Here is an 18563-nt window from a genome sequence, read left to right as displayed (position 1 = left end):
TGTGGTGCTGAGGATCGAACCCGGGCCGCACGCATGCGAGGCGAGCGCGCTACCGCTTGAGCCACATCCCCAGCCCACTCTCTGTATCTTAGAAATACCATCTCAAAATAAAAAAGGATGGAGTTGTAAACCAGTGACAGAGAGCGCCTGAGTTTAATCCCACAGAAAAAAATGAGTAAAACATATAAATCCTATCCTCTAAATAAGTCATTTAAATTCTGACATCTGAGAAAAAGGAAAGGAAACAAAATGATATGCCCAGGCTCAGAAGTGCTGCCCTTCTGAGGTATCCCTCAATGTTATATGCCAATGTTGTCAAAGGACTTCCGAAACAGTTTTTCTAAGGTAATTCTTTATATCTTTCATAGACCTTTCAGTCATGCAACATAACTGTGTAGTAAGCAGTCATATGGCATTATCTATTTACAGTTGGTGAAACAACAAATAAGTTAATCACTTGTATAAGGTTATATAATATTTTCTTAGCAGTTATTTAAAAAATAGCTCTGGGGCTGGAGGTGTAGTTCAGTGGTAATATGTATGCTTAGCGTTGATGAGGCCCTGGTTATCATCTGCAGTACCAATTTTTTTTTTTTAAATAGGCCTCATGACTAGTCAGACTACCATGCTTCTCATTAGCCCACAATGATATTTACAGGATCTTATTTTTATTTACAAGCAATAACTACAGTGGTAGCCTCTATTTATCAATTACTAACTGTATGCCAAGCACCATGCTCAGTCCTATATAGTCTCTCCTTTAATCCTGACAATAATTCTGCAAGGCAAGTACTGTCATTATCCTTTTTTTTTTTTTTTTTTTTTTTTTTGGAGGCAAGGGAAACATGACCCAGAGAAATAACCTGCTATTTACAGTTTTAGGGGTAGGAAAGATAAAGGTTTTCAATTGAGGTCTCATTACAACAAAAATGGTATAACCCCTGAATTCTCATTTGTACCAATACTAACACTAGGATCTGAAACTACTTATCAAAAAAAAAAAAAAACTCAAATGTTTTCTTTGAACTTATATTTCTTCAAATTGCTTTTACCCCAATACTAGAAGACTACTTTTCAAAATACATTATCCCTATCATCAAACTGTTCCCATAATCATTTCATCTGAAAATCAGCATCTCAGATTCTTTGTGAATTAGATTATCAGTGCCTAAGAACACAGATATATGTTCTGCCAAAGTCATCTTTAAAATAATAAATCATTTAACAGTGAAAATTGTAAAGGTACATTTATGGATGTAATTTCAATAAAGAGCTCAAACAAGACAAATAATCAAATGAAAATAAATCTTTCAATTAATTAAATGTTTTAAAATAAACCATGTGTCATAAACACCAATTAAGATAACAGTATTTTTCCAATAGAGTGATATAAATCCTTGCCCATCTGGTTACTGGTAGTAAAGACAACTACAGGAACATTACTCTAGCACAGTTTTAGAAAAGCTCCTGTAATTTTTTCCAAAAGTTATCTGAAGTGATAAATGCTGTGTCATATAGCAGAGCCACAGTAAAATACCTTGTTCAGCAAGTGCTAACATTTCCCTTTTGAGGGGACACTGTCATCTTCATTTGTAATGACCACAATAACTTTAATGAAAGAAAAGGAAAACATACTAGAATTATGAAAAATATACTTGAATGATAATTTTAACACAAGATACATGCAAATTAAACAAACTGCTTGTTTTCTAAGCAAACACAGCCTCTGAGAAGATTTTAATTCCTTTAGAAAAGAAAAAATTAGTTGAATAATATAAAAGTTGATTCATTCTTTTTTGTTGAGTGGTAAATAAATTAAACCCAGCATTGGATTTTGCTGGCTCAGAAAAAAATCCTGCAATTGAAATTATACTCAGTTAATAATGCAATACACTCTAAAATAAGCAATTTCATCCTTAATGAGTTTAAAGTAATTTTTATACTCAAGAGGCAGAAATACCAACTTACCAGCTTTGTGCCTCTTTTAATTTCCTTTTGGACATCTTCAATAGAAAATCCACCAAGACTTTCATTATCGGAGTGTGATGAGACCAAAGCAGATGAAAAGAGCTATAAATCACATTTTTAAAAAAAGTTAAAGTTCACATATAAATTTATTATATAGTAAATCAATGAAAAAAATATTAAATTGAAAAAGATTTTCTAGTAAAAATGGCATAGCATTAGTGTTAAGCCATGTTTTAAAATTTTAACTAAGTGCTTTTTTTAAAAAAGTACTTGGGAATAATCATGTGTTATTAAGATTCTCTCATGAATGGTTTCAAGGTCTCTTGGTTGGCTGCCTCTATACTTACCATGCACTTATGGTGTGCTGCCACCTTCTGGTTTTCAGATATTAGTAACTGTCCACACTCCTTGTCTCTATTTGACTTACAAAAGCCACATTTGCGCTGTCTTGTAGGCCCTTTTTTCTGTTCAATTGAGCTTGACATGATTTTTAAAATGCCTTTAGAATGCCACTTTAAGTCTCAAGAAATGCTACAGAGAATAAAAATGGCAACAAAACAGTTAATTTCATTTTAATATCAGTTTATACGTATTCGTGTAAGTAGTTTAATGTTTGAACTAGGTTTCAATACATACACTTAAAGTTACTGGGTAATAGATAAATTAATATTAAAACCCCAAATGTCTCCATTTTACACACACACACACACACACACACACACACAGAGAGAGAGAGAGAGAGAGAGAGAGAGAAAGAGAGAGACCCCTAAATAAAGTCTAGACTAATGAGAAAAATCAAACTGCTCCCAAATTTGAGGATATGTGAAAAAATTAGAACTATTCTGTGAGGATTTAAAAATGCACAATAGTAAATATTCATTTGTTTGTGTAATTAATGAAAAATATTTTTCAAGTATGGTTAGGTACCCCTTCAAGGAGACAAAGAAATATATATGTGAACAGAGCAAAAAATTGAGAAAACTACAAAATATTCAGAGGGAACAGAATTCTATAATTGCACAATTTTTGGAGTCCACATATTTATAAAACAATGAAAGTAATATAAATTTACTTAACCATAACTCTGGAGCACTTATTTTTAAAATGGAAGTTTAAAAAAACATGCATATAATCTTTAATAAATTAATTTTGGCTATTCTATTCCTTTTTTCAAGAAAAAGTTAAGCTTCTAATAGCTACCAAAAAATGCAGGTTTTAGGACTTCATTATTTATAAAACCACTTATATGATTGTGATTTACTTCAAGTCTGCTTATTAATTAAGTCACAAACTGACACTGGTATTCTAAATGCAATAACTTTCATATGTAAATTAGTAATATTGTGTAATAGAAGGAAAATTTTCTGAATAAGCCTTACATTTGATTAAGTTATAATAATAGGTTATATAGTCAAACAGAAAAAGGGAAGAAAAGCTCTAACACAGTAGGTTTCAGATTTAGATCATCATTCTCAACATGGATTTTTCAGAACAATACTAAACAAATTTAAAAATCAGTTATTTGATTTGTATTTTCCCAAGTCAATAGGACTAAGCAGTTCAGAATCCCAGTTGCTATAACATGCATCACAATCAATAAAATCTTACACTGCTGTCTTAAAATTAATGTATTAAATTCTTTCCATTTTCTATACTCAAACATTTTAATAACACCGTTGAAAAAACTGACTCACTAACACCACACTATAGTTTTCTGAGAAGCATCTGTTCACCAAGAATAGTAGTAGCAGCAGCAACACTGTATCTACAAACCATTTGGTACTATTCAATATAAAAATCTGGATACTTAATCAAAATTTAACATGAAGCCACAAAGAAAACATGTCATCTCACTCATTTATATCTAGGGTTTTCTTTTTAACAAAACTTCAAAGGCCCTGACAATCTTTGCTTTGATGGGCTTATTAAACTCTTAATGGTATCTATAATTTTAAATACCTCAGTCTTCCAAGTGGCATCAGATACTTTATAATAGTACTGAATTCATAGCACTGGCTATAAACCGTGAAACTGATTGAAAACAGGCAGCAAATACTTTCAGGATTAAAGGGGGAAAAGGACATAACAGAAACAAAAGAAACAAAAGGGGAAGTGTGTTTGCATTTGCTCAGGCAAGTATGTGTTCAGTTGCTTTATCAAGAATATAGCTGCCCAAATCTTTAGAATTATCTATACAAAATACCAAGATTCATAAATAGCACCAAAATATGCTGTTTGGGTTCTAAATTAGTATTTTTTTTTTACTACCATGCAACGAATAATAGGCACTCTGAAGTCACTGTAATGTATTCAGCATTTCTCCCGGTCATCCCGGCTAGTTGAAAGGATGGCACATTATAAATCTAATCTGTACAGACATCTTTAATGTGTAATTTCTATAGAATCCTAGCACTGGCTATAAAAATGGCTTAGGATAAAGGAAATTCCTAGAGTGGAAAATCACTTTTTATTCTCCAAATTGTGAAATGTAATCCCCCTAATTCCATCCATGTTGAATTCTGCCTTTTTCACTTTATACACAGGTACATTTCTCATCCTAATTTTGGGAACCTGGGTTTCTGGATATTAAAGATTTTAAAGAGAAAAAAAAGGTACATTTTATTTTCCCTTAAAAAGTATTTCAGCATATTTTTCCTTTAATCAGTTTAAATTTAATTTGTAAAGTGAACAGAACCACACAAAAAGTGCAAAAAACCAATTAAAAACTTTCCCCAATGTGCAATGACTAAATGGATTTTTCCACTATAATTCAAATAATGCATCTGTGCATATCTTGCTATTTTTTTTCACAGCCTCCTTATAAAACATGAAGTGGAAAACATCATGGAAACAATGACTCCTAGCAAAAATGTCTTTATCATAAAAATACAGACTTTTATCTAATCCTGTCAATCATATTTGTGGTCTCTAGCTAAGTAGAATAAGGGCATTCCAAGGATCAATGGGGGAGTGGTCATAATGATCTACAGCTATAGGGCATTTTAATTTTAGTTTAAAAGGTTTTTCAGGGCATGCAGAGATCAAAGTTTGATATGTTCACCCAACAATGAAACCTTTTCCTTAAAAGAAAACATCATCATGGATAACGTTACAAAGCAAAATTAAGGAAGCAACAATAACTGCTTGAAAAACACAATTTAAATATATGAAAAATATAAAAGCCAGACTCATTAGGCTGAAACAATCGTACGTTTCTGATTTTATAAGATGCTGTGAAGCACCAAGGTACAAATAACCTGAAACCTCAAGGAGAGCGTTCAAGAACCAACTCATCCAATGCCTATCTAAAAGAGCATTTTCACACACACACACACAGAAAAAAAAAAAAAAACAAAAAAACAAAACAAAAACTGCAGTTCCGGAAGATTAAAACATTCCACACGCAAGCAAGCTGAAATATACAGGTCAAAATATATAAAAGCGATCCTCAAAAGATGCAGTATTTCTACCAGGAAAGTTACAGTGCAGAGAAATAAACGAATAAGAGATGTACCGGAAGGGCACCTGAATTTGGTTGCACGATATTGTTACATGCTTCGCACTGCTTTTTGCGGTTATTCAAAAGGAAACTAAAGGAATTTTCCAGTTGTTTCAAACCCAAGGGTAGAGAAAGAATTTGAACTGTATGAATAAGACCTGATATTACGCAGGAAGCACATGAAAATAAAAAGGTTTTTCAAAAACAAAAGATTTTTTTAACTTCCACGTAGAATATCGAAGCGAATGGAAATTGCAAAAGAATACTGGGCTGTTCGTATAATAGAAGATGGTACACATAACATACTGGATCCTCTCCGTTATTTAGTCCCCAATTCACACTAGACTCCAACATCTCCCTCTAATCAAGCGCTAGATAAACTCGAAAAACTATCTTCCTCTAAAACACTTCGGCAGGTTCCCTTCAGTCGTAAAGTCAGGGTCCCCTAATCATCCTTTTCCAATCCTCACAAATCCAGGAAAATATCATCCTACCACTTTCTTTACACCCCCTCCCCCAGGAGATCCTCCTCTAACACTCTTCGCTATAAGCTTTGCCCTATACATCAGTTTCATCCCTAATTCCCCCCACCCCGGAGTTTTTCCTCATTCCGTAAGGTTAACCCTCTTTCCATCCTAAAAATTCTTCCTCTCACTCTTCCCAAACTGGGAGTCTCCTTTCTTCCCAAATATGTCCTAAGCAACAGTAAAGATTAAAAATTCCCAATTTTTTCCCTCCTCTAATGTTGCGCCCCCTCCCCCGAAGTCAAGGCTTAAGCTTAACCTCTCCCTTCGCACCTCTGAAGCACTTTTCTCAGCAGCCTCTCTGCCAAGCGCCTACAATGAACGTCGCTTCTGGGGTCCCTGACAATAAAGCGAGACCACCAAGAGTCCCCCCCTTAACAACGGGCAGGGGCGGCGGCCTGGCCACCGCCATCCTCCTTGTCTTCTCCCGCCCGGCAGAGAATGGGGGGCCCCTGGGTTCCGTGGGTACTCACCAGCCGGGCCCAGAGGCGGACGGCAGGAGGGAAGCGCCAATGAGGGGAAAGAGAAAGAAGTCGGTCTAGGTTCTCCAGCAGTGCCTAAGAGCGGGGCTCTGTCGCCGGAGGTTGTTTCCTTTCATTCGAGGAGAGACGGGCTCGCGGAGCGCCCTTACGTCGCCCCCCTTGCACGCACACGACCCACACAGCGTTGATACGTTCCGAGCGCGCCGCGGATCCTGATTGGTTGCAAAGACGGGGCAACTGAAGCCACAGGGCCATGGCGCATGTGCCAGGGCACCCCATGTACGGATCTGGGTGGCAGGCTCCACCTCCTGCTCGCGCGCGTACCTTCTATTCTCCGCTCTGCCGCTCCGCCAAGTGTTTAGGGGCAGGATCTGAGGAGATAGAGAAAGAGATTCAAAGATATCACTATGTGTTGGGCGAAGAAGGGGCAGGGTTGGGACTAGAAACCGTTGGACAGGGGCCCTGTGTAACCGGTTTTAAACAGAGATTCAAGTGGGTAGGCCTTATCCCTTGCACTTGTTCACCCAGGCCTTTTCACATCCATTATTTCATTGTACTCTCGTGGCATCCCTTTGAGGTCCTCCGTTCGCATCATTTTACCGCCAGGAAAGACTGAGAAGCTCATAGGGAGTCTGCCTGCCTGCATTTCAGTCCTTGGGCGAATCATTTTAACTTCTGAACCTTAAATCTTTTTCTTTCTTTCTTTCTTTCTTATTTTTTTTTTTTTTTGTCTTTAAAATGGGGATAAAATAGTACCTGAGGGGCTTATTGTGAGGAAGGATGAGAGAATGCAACTAAAGCACAGTTTGGCATCCCTGGCATTAACAAGCTCTATATAAATACTGGGATCACCATAGTCAGAAAAGATAAATGTCTTTTTCTTTATAACCCACACAGGTAAACCAAACACCTAAACCAGTGCTTTCCTTTTAGGTGTATAGCAGTCAGACTGTTTGGGTTTGACTCTCAGCTCTTGTTACTTGAAGCTTTGTGATCTTGATCATGTTATATATTACCTCTCTGTCCCTCAGATTCATCTTGTCCAAAATGGAGATCATACTGGTATCCATCTCAAAAGGTGATTGTGAGAAATTAGATAACATAAACTAACACTTAGACTAATGCCAGGGCACATAGTATGCCCTAAATAAGGGTCCAGCTTTTGTTATTTTATATCGGCCTCACAGACTGCAAGCCAGTCTTATTAAAAAAAAAAAAAAAAGTGGGGTGGGGGAGCTCTAACCAGTGAACATTTAAAGATTCCCTTCAAGTTAGCTGTTTTTCCTGCAGTGAATGTGGATTTCCAGTTTTTATTCAATGCTGTTTCTACATTGCTTCCCCAATCTTTTAATTTTTCTCTGCACTATCAACCCTAAATTGTAATCTACAAGAAAACAGTGACCATAGTGGGGTAACATTGATTCCATTCAAATAGGTACACAATAAAGGTGGACAAAGCAGTTATTTAACTGCAAGGAACCCTTAGCCCTTTTACCCAAACTCTGCGCTGTAAAGGGAGTGACCAGATTTGATAAGAAGATCTGAAATGTGTATTCCAAACATTTGCAGTGTATGTGAAAACAGGTCCCCGGCATCATTTCCCACCAGCTTTACAGGCTTACTGATGTCAGGGTTAGACAGGTGATTATGTAAGCAACAAAAATGCAGAGCCTGCGCAGTGTGTCATCTTTTTGGGTTATCCCCAGATCTCCACATTTTTCCATCTTTATTCATTCTTTCATCTCTGCATTCATTTTGACAATATTGGATTCAACAAACATTTGCAAAACTAAGCTCTAAACACAAGGGAGATATAAACCAATATAACTTTCCCTGCCCTTGAACTCATGGTGTTAAAGGGGAGCGGGACAAGAAAACAAATACAGTATGATGTGATAAATGCTATATTAGAGGTGTGTGCCTGATACAGAATCTTCTACTTGTTATGTACAAAGCACTATGCTAAGGTACAGCACAAAAGTGAATAAATTATGGCCCTTGTTTTCAACTATTTACAGTCTAGCAAGAAAAGAGACAAATATCTACAATAGTAGATTCACTGCAGTGAGTGTCTTAAACTGAGAGGTGAAAGAAAAGTGCAGAGAATTCAGGAGAGGGACAGATCAGTGACTTCAATTACTTTCAGGCCTCAGGTATGGTGACCATTCCCAATCAGCATGAGTTACAGATGCAACCTGCTAGTTCACGGGCTACAGAAGTCTGATTGTGATAACATGCTTTTAATGCCCAGGAATACAGCAGGGGATCTATTAATCTTTTATCGATTCACCAGTACACTTCAACCAATATTCTTGTAGTCTTTTTCTTCAGGCTCTAGATTCCACTTTTTGTACCTCATTCTCAGCAAAGGCCTTAACTTCATGACTTATGAAGTTAAAAGGGAAAAGGGCCATCTGAGCTAAGCTGCTTCATCTTTTACCCCCACCCTCTCATGCTTCCTCCAAGACTCAGAGAAAGAGCTGTCATTCTTCTTTCTAAATCTAAAGCTGCATTTTTAATTGCATCTATTCCATGCTCTGAAAGAACTGATTTCCTACCTGCTCCCTGATCCAACAGCATCAATTGCTATACTCTCATTTGCCTTCAAACATAAGATTCATCTACTTTCACTGCTAGCCTGTGCCCTTTGCCTCCATTTGCTCTCCAGTCATTCATTCACCAGGCATTAACAGACATCTCCTGTATGCCAGGTATTATGCCAGACTCTGGAAATTTGAAAGGGAAGATAGGGCTACTTATCAAAACATCAAGTTGTACATCTTAAATATATACAGTTTCTTCTTATCACTGATATCTCAGTAAAGGTGGAAAAGAAAAGAGATTAAAATAGAGAAAAGACACAGCCCCTCACTTCAAGGAATTCTTAGTCTAAATGAGGAAGAAAAATAGGTAAAAAGAATTTCAGTACAATAGATGAATTGCTGTAATAGATATACATACCTCAAGGATTTATGGACTCTGTCCACCCCAAAGATTGATTGACTCTGTACAGATCTGGGGGTAACACAAAAAGATGAAAGAAAAAATATAGAGATCTGGGGGGTAACCCAAACCTTTGAGCTCATGGGGTTTCAGGCTTTGTTTCATTTTGGATCCTAAAGGATGGTCAGGAACCCCCAAAATCTGAATTCTGTCATCATGACTCTACTAAAAACATTCTGAAAGGACACTATTATAGTTTAGATATTTGGTGTCCCCTAGAAGCTCATATGTGAGACAATGCAAGAACTTTCAGAAATGAAATGATTGGGTTATGACAGCCTTAACCCAATTAGTGAATTAATCCCCTGATAGAGATTAACTGAGTGGTAACTGAAGGCAGGTACAGGTAGGGTATGGCTAGAAGAGGTGGGTCATTGGGAGCATGCCTTTGGAGTATATCTTTTGTATCTGATGAATGGAGTCTCCCTTTCTTTCTGATCATTATGTGAGCCCTTCCCTTCACTACATTCTTCCACCATGATGTTCTACATTACCTCCAGCCCTAAGGAATGGAGTCTGCTTCTGTGTACTGAGATCTCTGAAACCATGAGACCCAAATAAACTTTTCCTCCTCTAAAATTGTTCTTGTCAGGTCTTTTAGTCACAGCAGTGAAAATTCTGACTAAAGTAGAAATTGGTACTGAGAAGTGGGGTCATTGCTGTGACTAACCTGACCATGTGGTTCAGAAGCTTTTGAAGTTTTTTGGAATTTGAGGGAAGAATTTTGGAAAGTTTAGCAATGCAAGCTGGAAAAGCTTTAGATTGGAACTTAATGGACAATTCTGGTGTGAGCTCAGAAGACTAGAATGTCTATAGGATTGTGCACAGTGAAGGGGCTCATGAGGTTTCAGAGAAGGAGGACTCTATTGGAATTTGGACTAGAAGCCATTCATGTTACATTCTGGCTAAGATGTTGTCTGCATTTTGCCCATGTCCTGAGACTTTCTGTGAGGCTGATTTTAAAAGTTATGGACTTCTTAATCTGTTGAAAGAAATTTCTAGGCAGAATAGCATTGGATATTGCTGATGGTTTTTAGCCAATTTAATTGTTATATTTGGGAGAGAAAGCAGAACAGAAAGATTTGGACTTGAAAGTCAGGTGTAAAACTGGGGCTAAGGAAGTTGCAGTAGTTAAAAACATTAGTGCCACTAAAAAATGCTAAAGACTTTTCCCAGAGAAAGTAAGAAAGATGGCTTGAGGACATCCCAGGAATTGGCAAAACCAGCCACATTTCAGGCTCCTTTGAGAAGAAAACAGTGGGGCATCCTGCTTGCAGGAAGCTTTTTCAATATGCTCAGCTACCCAGGCTCTCACAGACTGCTGTAGCCAGCATCCCTGGAGGCTTGGCTACTACTCCAGATGGTGGCACACCTAGGCATCAATCATGTGGTGCTGGTTCTGCAGGATTGCAGGATGCTGGACTTAGGGGGTCATGTAGGCTTCCACCAAGATTTCAAAGGAAAGCCTTGGAGGCCAGGCAAAGTGCAGCAGGGTCTGAGTCCCTGCCAACGATGATACATGGAGATGTGAGGAGGAAGCTGAAGCTGCAGTGGAAACCCCCAAGAGTAAGAAATGCCAGTAACATGGGGCATCAACCCAGGAAAACTGCAGGAACTGAGAAGAGACAAATCAATGGAAAGGCCATGTGGGATGCAACTGACAAATAAGATAGACAGTCACACAAGCCTTTTGGAGAGAACATCACAATGCCATGTGCTCCAGATGCCAGATATGGAACTACAGGACTTGTTTGCCCAGCTGGGTTTCTGTCTTGTTTTGGTCCCATCTCTTCTTTTTATCCCCCTATTTTTCTGAATGGTAATGTTTATTCTGTACCTTTATATATTGGACATATGTAACTTGCTTTTGATTTTTACAGGGGCTCACATTTTAGAGTTTGCCTTGAGTCTCAGTGAAGACTTTGGACTTGGATTTTTGGGCAATCTTGAAACTGTTGAGACTATAGGGACTTTTGGAAATGGACTAAATGTATTTTGCATTGGAAGATGAGAATGAACTTTTGGGGACTGGGGTAGAATGTTATGGTTTAGATGTGAGGTGTCCCCCAAAAGTTCATGTGAGATACAGTGCAAGAACATTCAGAGGTAAAATGATTGGGTTATGAGAGCCTTAACCTATTTAGTGAATTGATCCCCTGATAGAGATTGACTCAGTGATAACTAAAGGCAGATAGGGTGTGGCTGGAGAAGCTGGGTCATTGGAGGACTTGCTTTTGGGGTATATCTTCTGTCTCTGGTGATTGGTGCTGCTCTTGATTTCCTGATCATCATGTCTTGAGCCCCTTTCCTCTGCCACACTCTTCCACAATGAGCTTCTGCCTCACCCTGAGCCTCAAGAAATGGAGCCAGCTGTCTATGGACTGAGACTTCTGAAACTATGAGCTCCCAAATAAACTATTCCTCCTGTAAAATGGTTCTTTTTTTTTAGTTGTAGTTGAACACAATACCTTTGTTTTTATTTATTTATTTTTATGTGGTGCTGATGATCGAACCCAGGGCCTTACACGTGCTAGGTGAGTGCTCTACCACTGAGCCACAACCTCAGCCCCTCTAATGGTTCTTGTCAGGTCTTTTACTCATAGCAGCAAAAACGCTGACATAAAAATAAATAAATAAATCCCTTCCTGGGTGCCGCAGTCTGGCTGGGCACAAATAACCGAGCGGCCACAAAGATTCAAACAGCTACTCTTTATTCCCCCACTCTCATGGCACTGCACACACCACAAGGGAACACACCCCCTCCACCGGGCTCCCTCCAATCTCCCCAACCCCCCAGAGAACTCCAAAGTAGTGGGCGCCTGAGGCAGCAAGAGCCTCTCTATTGCCCGAAGGTAAAGGTCAAATATACTATACAATCAATCCAGCATCACAGCAATTATATATAGCTTAACTCAAATCATCATCTCAATGGTTCACTGGGTCACCTTACAACCATTCCCTCTGGCAAATGCCAGGCATCATTCTTACTGGGCTGTGGCTCTCAACACCTGGGGTACATACATACATACCACACTGGATCTTCTTATGATATTCAAAAGCTTTTCTCCATTTTCATTTTTTTTTTTTTTGGTACCAGGCATTGAACCCAGGAGAGTATTAACCACTGAGCCACATCCCCAGCTCTTTTTATATTTTATTTAGAGACAGAGTATCAGTGAGTTACTTAGTGCCTTACTAGGTTGTTGAGGCTGGCTTTCAACTTGCAATCCTCCTGCCTCAGCCTCCCAAGCTAAGGGGATTCAGCGAACCTGGCTCTCTCAATCTTCATTCTTAATATCTCTGGTACATTTAACAATTTTGGCCATCTACTTGGTCTTAAACTTTCCTCTGGGATCATAGCAACAGTGACTTGACTCTGATTTTCTGACTATTTTGGTTCCTTGTAGGTTTTCCTTCTTTTTCTCGTTTTATAATATAATGCAGATTTTTCCTCATGCACTATACCCTCTACTAGTCTGTTGCTCCAGGTCCAGCAGTTCCTAAAACTTGGAAGTGAATATTACCTAGGAAGTTTGTTAAAAATACATTTTTTCATCCTGTCCTGGCATCCCTTCCTGGGGTCCAGGAATCTGTCTCCTTAAACTACCCAGATATTCTTGCAGCAGATCTATTGAAGACCACAGAAAAGAAACTCACAGTTAAGAAATTGTCCTTCTTTTTTTCTTTTTGAAAATTGACACAATCTCTTGACTTTCTCTACCCTATAAACATCTGCTTAGTTACTGCATTTTCTCTGTTTAGTTCAGACCTATCCTTGACCTTAAGTCACTAAATCCAGCACAAGCAAATTCAACCTCTCTGGCAACTAAGGAGTAACTCCTTTACCCATTTTCAGTTTTTTTTCTTTTGATACTGGGGATTGAACTCAGGGGTACTTGCCCACTGAACCATATCCCCAGCCCTATTTTGTATTTTTTTTTAATTTAGAGACAGGATCTTACTGAGTTGCTTAGTACCTTGCTTTTGCTGAGGCTGGCTTTGAACTCGTGATCCTCCTGTCTCAGCCTCCAGAGCCACTGGGATTACAGTGTCCAGCTATTTTCGGTATCTTTGAATAGGTTACCCCTAGCATTTTTACTATTTCTGCCTAAACCAAAGGCTAAATTCACCTACATGCCTATGACCTTCTGACTACAATCAATACCGGTGGATCAACCGTTCATTCATGGAATATATATTGATCTCCTACTATGGGTTAGGTAAAAATGGATATGATTTATTTTGGTGTAGCAGGGGAGACCAAATAATCACATAAACAAATGTAAAATTGCAACCATGACAAGTCAAAAAGAAGTGTTACTTCTTTTTTGATTTAATTTAAATAAAACTTTAAATAAAATAGAAAATTTAAACAGAATTAAAATCTACTTGCATTTTGTATAATGAACACAACTTCTATTTTCTACTTTTCATTTTTAAAGTGGATGGATTAGTATTTTAAATATTTTTGTGAACAAAAATGCTATTTGTGTGAAATGTAGCATAAGAAAAAGGACTGGTTTTGAATTGTTGGGGATATTGTTGCTCTATCCCCTAACACTAACTAGCAGAGTAACCTGGGGCTATTCTTTTGAGTATTTTGAGCCTTAATTTACACTTCAGTCAAATAATAATAATATTGCCCAAGGTTGTTATCTAGTTGATCTCACAACCAGAGTTGGCTCTCATCATTTGGCCCCCTCTGTTGTTCTTAGTTTTGGTTGTTTATTTTCAAACTTTCACTGAATATTGGTGAGGCTTTAACATTCCTAATTCTGTCCAGCCTATGGAACTACTCAGGTACCTAATCGAGGAGGTAGGAGTCTCAGTAGACCTTGTTGTTGTAATCTTTTCTATGTTTGGCAATTTGAGCTTGTGTATGTATAGTTGCTACCCAGGAAACAAGCCTCTCTAGCAGAGGAATAATTTTTATTTATTTTTTTGCCTGGGGGTGGGGGGTGGGGGGGAATACTGGGAATTGAAGCTTGAGGTGCTGAGGCACATGCCACATCCCCAGCCCTTTTAAAAAATATTTTTTATTTAGAAATAGAGTCTCGCTAAGTTTTTTAGGGCCTCACCAAATTGCCAAGACTCACTTTTTTCTCCCCTGTGGCTACCTTTGAACTCGGATTCTCCTTCCTCAGCCTTCCCAGCCACTGGGATTACAGGCAGAGGAATGATTTAGAGAGCCATGGACATCCCTAAAACATTGTCTGTTTGGGCCTGGGGTTGTGGCTCAGCAGTAGAGCACTCGCCTAGCATGTGTGAGGCCCTGGGTTCAATCCTCAGCACCACATATAAATAAATAAGACAAAGATATTGTGTCTAACTACAACTAAAAAATAAACATTTTTTAAAAATTGTCTGTTCAATGTTGAATAAAGAGAGAAACTGAACTTAATTTGATATATCGACTGACAATATTAGAGAAGTAAATAAACCTTATAGTGTTGATGCTTGCAAAATTATGAGTTAACTCTGCGGACAATTACTGTACCACACTACTTTTTTGTGCATTATCTTGATAGATTCTTCGATAGTATTTTACCTTGTCAGATCCTTACAACAGCCCTGAGGGGATTGTGAGGGAATGTTCTTAGTTCCATTTTACAGAGGAAGAAATTGTTGAGCAATTAAGTAACTTGCCTAAGGTTAGACAGTTAGCATAAGGAAGAACCATGTTTCAAGTCTACAAAATTTGTTTTACCTGCAGGATCCAGGCTCTTAAATACAATATTGTACCACCTCTTATTTATTTGTTTGTGTTTTTAATCTGTCTCCTGACTGGAAAGAAGTGTTACTAGGGTAGGAGCTTGGTTTTGTCATATTCAGTGCTCTATCCCCAGCCCCTAGAACTTTTTGCCATGGAGAATGGGGAAGAGAATGTAATGAAGAATGGGTAAAAGTGGAACTTTAATGGGATTGAATAATTTTAGGAATTTATCTTAATTTGATTTTACTGGGGATTGAACCCAGGGCATCATGCATGAGCACACTATCACTAACCTACACTATCTCTAGTCCATTTTTTTTTAGGGGTGGTACTGGGAATTTGATTCAGGAGCACTCCACCACTGAGCCACATCCCCAGCCCTATTTTGCATTTAGAGACAGGGTCTCACTGAGTTGCTTAGTGCCTTGCCATTGCTGAGGCTGGCTTGGAACTCATGATCCTCCTTCTTTAGTCTCCCAAGCCACTGGGATTATAGACATGCTTTACTGCACCTGGCTATCCCTAGCCCTTTTAATTGTATTTTGAGACAGGATCTCACTAAATTGCCCAAGTTGGATCTGCTCTTGTGATCTTCCTGCCTCAGCCTCCAGAGAAACAGGCACTATAGGCATGTGCCACCAGACCCAAGTAGTAATTTGTTAACAGTGAAACAGCCCAAGCCTTTACCCCAGAAGTTTTAGTACAGGTATAAAATGGGGCCCAGTAACTGTATGTCTAACAAACTTTGCTAGGTAAGACTGTGGTACACAGTACACAAAAGTTTGAGATCCAATGACTTATAGTTATTAAGGTGTAAAAAGTAAAAACAAAATTATAACTTTGGCATCTCATCACTTACATTGGATTATTTGTGACCTCATTCATATTAATGTCATACCTAGACATACTTTAGTGAGGACACATATTAATAACTGGCTTTGCCATTGTCCCTGGTGATCTTGAGCATTTTTGGAGTTTTGTTTTTTGGGAGGGAGCTATTTCGGCCATTGGTTAAATAATATGATCAGACACATCTATAGTACCCTCAAGTATTATAAGATAAAAAGCTAAAGAGATTATAAATGGATAAAATTTGTGGGGAGCTAATATTCACAATAACATAATCTAGTCTGGGAGGCAAAGAACCAAATGACCTGTGCACAAACCCTAGTTTCAGACCAAATTCTCAGTGTCTCAATTTCCTTGTCTGTAAACTGAGGATGATGGGAGTATCTTTCTCAAGGATATTTATGAGGATGGTGTGAGATAATCCAGATAAAAGATTTAACACAGTACCTGGCCCATAGACCTCTATAAATATTAGCTGCAAGAACTAGCTTTATATATTGTCAGTGATATGGAGTAGTTTTTATCTTATTCCACTTAGGGAGTACTTATTTGTCACCAGTTTTTCTGACAAGTGGAGTAGACAAAAGGCCTTTGTTTCTTTATTCATGCTCTTCTTACTTCTTAAAACTGTGCTTTACAACTTTCTTGGACTATGTAAGATCTAGCAACTTTCAATATTCAGTTCAGGTGTTGGCCTTGAGTTTCACATTAGTCTTCCCTTATCCTTTTGGGCAAAGCTCTCCTCATCTTTGTTTCCATACCATCCTGGCCAGTCCTATATCTCATTATTTACCATATTAGATTGAAATTATGTATACTTCATTCTGTCTCTTCTTCTAAGCAGTGAGCTCTTGGGGAGAGGGATCCACATCTTATTTTTTCTATCATTAGCACCTAGCACAGTGCCTGCCCAACAAATGTTTGCTGAACTTTCTCGCATAAACATGGGATGGTTACTACTTTGGAAGACTTTTCCCTATCTAAGCTTGCTATCTTGTACTGTGGGTTGCACTTACACTCAGGCAATGCAATTTAGCATTTAATTATATGCCTACTATATTATTCTCTAATTGCTTCATATGTTAATCCACCACTTATTTCCTTTTCCTTCAGGCACTAAGAGAAGAAATGATTATAAATTGAAAGTGGATGATCCAGCTGTAAGCCACACCCAACTGCCTGTAAACTCTGCTTACTAAATATGAAGGGCAGGGCTGGGGATGTGGCTCAAGCGGTAGCGCGCTCGCCTGGCATGCGTGCGGCCCGGGTTCGATCCTCAGCACCACATACAAACAAAGATGTTGTGTCCGCCGAGAACTAAAAAATAAATATTAAAAATTCTCTCATTCTCTCTCTCTCTCTCTCTCTCTCTCTCTCTCTCTCTCTCTCTCTCTCTCTCTCCCTCTCTCCTCTCTCACTCTTTAAAAAAAAATAAAAATAAATATGAAGGGCAATGTGAATGCTATTAGTCACCAGAAGTGAACGCCTATGAAAAAGCAGGAAGATTTATCACAAGTGCCTGTAACAGTGCCTTTATATAATATGAACTCAAGAAATATTTTTCGAGTGGATGATCGATTTAGTGAAAAAAAGCAGTGCACTTACTTCGACTAGATATCAGAAGCCCTGGATTCTAATCTAATTTCTATCACTTCATTTTGAACTTGGAAAGTCACTTCATGATATATATATATATATATATATATATATATATATATATATATATATATATATATCTTATATTCTTCATAGCACCTAGCACAGTGCTGAGTACACAGATTTTAATAAATATCTAAAAAATCAGAACTATTCCCCTCCATAATTACCCTTAACCAAAAAATAAAATAAAATAAAATAAAAAACAACAACAACAACAAAAAAAAAACCAAAGCAACCAATGGACACCCTATTCTGCTGTGAAACATGCCTTATCTCTAAAAATGAGAAAAATTTTCCTAAGGAAAAATTGAACAATACCTGGAAATCTCTTCTAATTATTATGTTTCAAAATCTTTAAAATATTTGTGATTTAAAATTCTAGCTTAGGCTCTGGTTTATAATCAAGTAATTTCACTAATTTGAATGATTAAATGTGTGCATCATAACAGTTTCAGCGTAATCTTATGCCCTTCTCTTTCTTCCTTGGTAATCATCAATAACCATCACTTTATTTACCACCTACTGAAACTGATGACACATTTATCTCTCCAGCCAATATCTCTCTAGGTAACATCTCTCCTTTGGATTCTAGGATCAGATATCCAACTTTTTTTTTGCTACTGCTAATTTAAAATTGCTTAGTCATCACAAAGGCAACTCAAATAATATGAAAGAGAATTCATGATCTTCTCCCTATAAGCCTGGCACTGTTCTACTGTTTTTGTACTGAAGAGCACCTTTGTCCATCCAGGTCTGCAGGTTAAGACCTTCTACTTCCCTCTCCCTGCTAATCTCTCCTCCATCATTAATCATGGGAATTTTCCTTCCTAGCTGTCCCTGGAATAAATCCATGTTTCATTATCTCC

The 18563-nt window shown here is 38.0% G+C and overlaps 1 protein-coding gene across 5 annotated transcripts in view; it reads right to left on the bottom strand.

Moving 5' to 3' along the window:
• PHF6 (PHD finger protein 6) overlaps positions 1–6627 on the bottom strand; it is a 49066-nt gene extending 42439 nt beyond the window's left edge. For all 5 annotated transcript variants that reach the window (XM_081278093.1, XM_081278094.1, XM_081278095.1 and 2 more), the window contains exons 1-3: positions 6465–6627; positions 2316–2499; positions 1969–2070 (exon numbers count right to left, since the gene is read on the bottom strand). In XM_081278093.1, the coding sequence (XP_081134219.1) occupies positions 1969–2070; positions 2316–2453 (240 nt within the window). In that variant the 5' untranslated portion in view covers positions 2454–2499; positions 6465–6627. The remainder of the gene's footprint in view (positions 1–1968; positions 2071–2315; positions 2500–6464) is intronic.
• Positions 6628–18563: the final 11936 nt, after the last annotated feature.

The sequence above is a fragment of the Spermophilus citellus genome (genome assembly GCF_964194105.1).
Source record: "Spermophilus citellus genome assembly, chromosome: X".
NCBI lineage: Eukaryota > Metazoa > Chordata > Mammalia > Rodentia > Sciuridae > Spermophilus > Spermophilus citellus.
The sequence above is the reverse complement of the archived record's forward strand: the minus strand, read 5'-3'. Positions and strand labels throughout refer to the sequence as shown.